The sequence below is a fragment of the Oratosquilla oratoria genome, chromosome 8, assembly GCF_046742065.1.
Source record: "Oratosquilla oratoria isolate Oo_2021 chromosome 8, ASM4674206v1, whole genome shotgun sequence".
In the NCBI taxonomy this organism is placed as follows: domain Eukaryota; kingdom Metazoa; phylum Arthropoda; class Malacostraca; order Stomatopoda; family Squillidae; genus Oratosquilla; species Oratosquilla oratoria.
In genome coordinates, this window is record NC_134784.1 from 8202955 (window position 1) to 8206242 (window position 3288).

Here is a 3288-nt window from a genome sequence, read left to right on the forward strand (position 1 = left end):
ATAAAGATGTCATAGAACTGGTATGGACTAGGAATGTCACAGAACAACGGTCACATAAGGAAGTAACAAAAAACACATACTACTGTATATACTACTGCATTTGATAGTTCAGAACTTATCGAATTATGCATTTTTGTATAATTTTACGCTCATTATCTCTTCTCCGACTTACGTTTTCGTGAATTCACATATGAGCCGTATATATATTCCTAATGCATAAGAAGAAAAAGTGTGCGAGCTCGCTTGTGTGTGTGTGTGTGTGTGTGTGTGTGTGTGTGTGTGTGTGTGTGTGTGTGTGTGTGTGTGTGTGTGTGTGTGTGTGTGCGTGTTGGAGAAACGACTCGTAGCGCAGCGATACTAAAATTATTTCAACCCTGTGCGGTATTCGAACCCAGCCTCTACATTACCACTGATCAAGCTTTGCCTTATATTCATGGTGTTGTTTCCTGTATCGTTCAGGCAATCTGTCTTCTTTAATTTTCTATATGACCAATTGCTGCTTTTTAATCCTATGCTAACAAATACTCTCAGTCCATGTTTTTATTTTCTATTGCCTTGACTGATCAGAATATTATTACCGTATTACCTTAATTTTCTCTCCTCTAATGTGAGTAGACCGCCTCAGCTTGGCGTTTCTCAACACCTCGACCTGACTCATCGTAGTATTTTGAATCGTCAAGAGACGCCTAGTTGAACATAAGAGGTACATGAAATCACTCAGGACATCGAACTCTCATTTAGCATGCCGACGAATCGGACATTTGTCCCACTGGAATATAGTCGAGATTCTACACGCGTGATTAAAAATGGTCATGAGAAAATGGTTGATGTTGCCTATATTAACAATTTTGAAAACACTAACGACAGAGAAGGTTTCGTACGAGTATGTTTATCGAAAGTAGTGGTATGGAAGCGGGAATCCTCATATATCCAGCAGGATGACCTGTCCCAGTGTCCAACTTCATGTGTGCACAATTGTTAGGTTCACGCTGTTTGCAGACAATTTACTGCGAAAGACCGAATCAGTCGAAAAGTCTAGACAATTAAGGAGTTCCAGCCCATCTTTACATGTATATATGTATGTATGTATGCTTGCATGCATGTATGTATGTATGTATGCTCGCATGCATGTACTCCACAGGGTATCCGGAGTTAGTCGTGAAAGCAGAGACAGTCACCGAAAGATCTTGCCTGAGGGTCTTTTCAATAGGTACCAAAACAAAATTTGCAATCGTTTCTTTTGAAGAGGATTTCGAGAACAAAGTCAAAGGCGCTATCGAAGCTTTGGCACTGAACGAAGCTCTGAGGCCAAGCGTTCGAGATCGTGCTGGTAAGGCGAAAGTGGGGACTCGTACCTCACCTGAATGTGCAAAGGTCCTCCTCCAGCTCGGGTTCTGCCGCTGCCTCCTGCCTGGTTGAGAAACATGGCTGTGCTCCTGGTGGCAGCCGAACCTGTCACAGAGAGTGGGAGGGACAGAGAGTTAGTGCAATTAGACGGGAGATGCAATCTCTACTATCTATCTATCTATCTATACATATATATATACGAATATATATGTATATATATATATATACATATATATACACACACACACACACATATATATATATATATATACATACATACATACACCAAGGGCTTTTTCCCTCTCACCAGTGAGGTAGTCAAAGTCAAAAGGCATATACCCACCCCATCTATTTCATCCCCATCCATTCCACTCCCATCCATCACCCTTTTCTCCTTTTCACCTTAACTCCTCGTGGATGACAGGCCATCCATATATCCAGCTCACTGCCCTGGGTCAGAAGTACAAGAGTAAGACATAGCACATCTACAGCAAGGCCGCTTCACTTAATCGGCGACCTCCCCCCTTCTTCGCCCACTCATGCAGAAATGTAGCAGATGGGGAGAAATTCCCTCGGGCTGCGTCAAAATATTATTTACACATAACCACTCCCTAACCCCACTATACCCCACCAACTCTCTTGCATCACAGTATCATTTATACACAACCATCCTCCACTCACCCCTATCTTCTGCCTTCTCCTTTCCCTTCTGAACAGACATGCCCATCGTTCTCAACGTTATTTTCATCTCATTCATCTCATCCTCGGTCGCCTCCTCATGCTCACCACATCTATGTCTGCCTTCCACAACTCTTTTATTAATCTTTCTTCTCTCATTCTTTCCTTGTGTCCAAAGCATCCCAATACTTTTTCATCAACTCTATCTCCCATCTTTTTTTCCACCTCTGCTCTCCTCCTTACCTCATCGTTTTTCACTCTATCAAACCTTGTAACCCTTACCCCAGACATTTAAGCTCAAATACATTTAAACTTTTCCTCTCTATCCCTCTTAAATTTCATGTCTTTACACCATACGGTGCTGTCAGCATAATCACCCCATCTGGGGTACTAGCTGCATGTTATTGTACGGTAAAAATCTACTCAGTAGCATGCGCTTGATATTGCAGGGTCTATATGGGGTGCCTCTACGGTCCAGAGAAACAAATAATTTTGTCTGTGTTAGAGGAAATATCGACTCACAGAGAAATTGTGTTACTTTATTGTACTGCGACTGTCTTTCCTTTACGCTGTCCCCACTCCTCCCACTCTTGATACTGTCTTGTACCACTTCTCTAAATGTATATTTCCATCTTCGACTACTCCTGTGGTATGGGAAGAAAGAATACTGCCACCGAGTTTTCTCACACAGGTAGTACAAGACGACTAGAATGGGAAGGAGAATGGGACTAGGCATCCTACTCTATAGCCCTAAAGGGTAAATTCCTGCAAGAAGTTAAGTCAAGGTAATGTTTACAATGTAGAATAAACAGAGGCTTGGTCGACTGCAACTTTTTAATGAGGCTCTCTGGTGACGTTTGTATGGCTTTTAATCATGATTGCAGAGGACAACAGTTTTACCACTCATGGATTTAGTCATGCAAATATAGCTATAGTGACTGTTGAAACTATGAAATCTTCTTAACAATTTCTTTATTACCTGAAAGGAAAGCAACTAATGTGTAAAACTATGTGTTCTACATCAAAATGTATATGATGTTGCTGAATGTTTAATCTATTTCCATGTACATTGTAGATAAACTTGTTTAAACAAAATGGTATTAATTAGTTTACAATTTTACCGTGACACTTCAAAAGTTGACCATGTTATCCGAGCGATGTAGTTCATCTTTCTCATTTAGTTAATCCCTTCAACTTCGATGTATACTTTCTCTGATGTATTTTGGCTACAAATATTATTTTAAATTGTGATTACAAATTTCT

The 3288-nt window shown here is 40.7% G+C and overlaps 1 protein-coding gene across 1 annotated transcript in view; it reads right to left on the reverse strand.

Annotated features, from left to right (window-relative positions):
- Positions 1 to 602: 602 nt before the first annotated feature.
- LOC143027295 (adipokinetic hormone/corazonin-related peptide receptor variant I-like) overlaps positions 603 to 3288 on the reverse strand; it is a 113351-nt gene continuing 110665 nt past the window's right edge. The window contains exons 5-6 of the mRNA XM_076188563.1: positions 1361 to 1452; positions 603 to 686 (exon numbers count right to left, since the gene is read on the reverse strand). Coding sequence (XP_076044678.1) covers positions 603 to 686; positions 1361 to 1452 — 176 coding nt within the window. The remainder of the gene's footprint in view (positions 687 to 1360; positions 1453 to 3288) is intronic.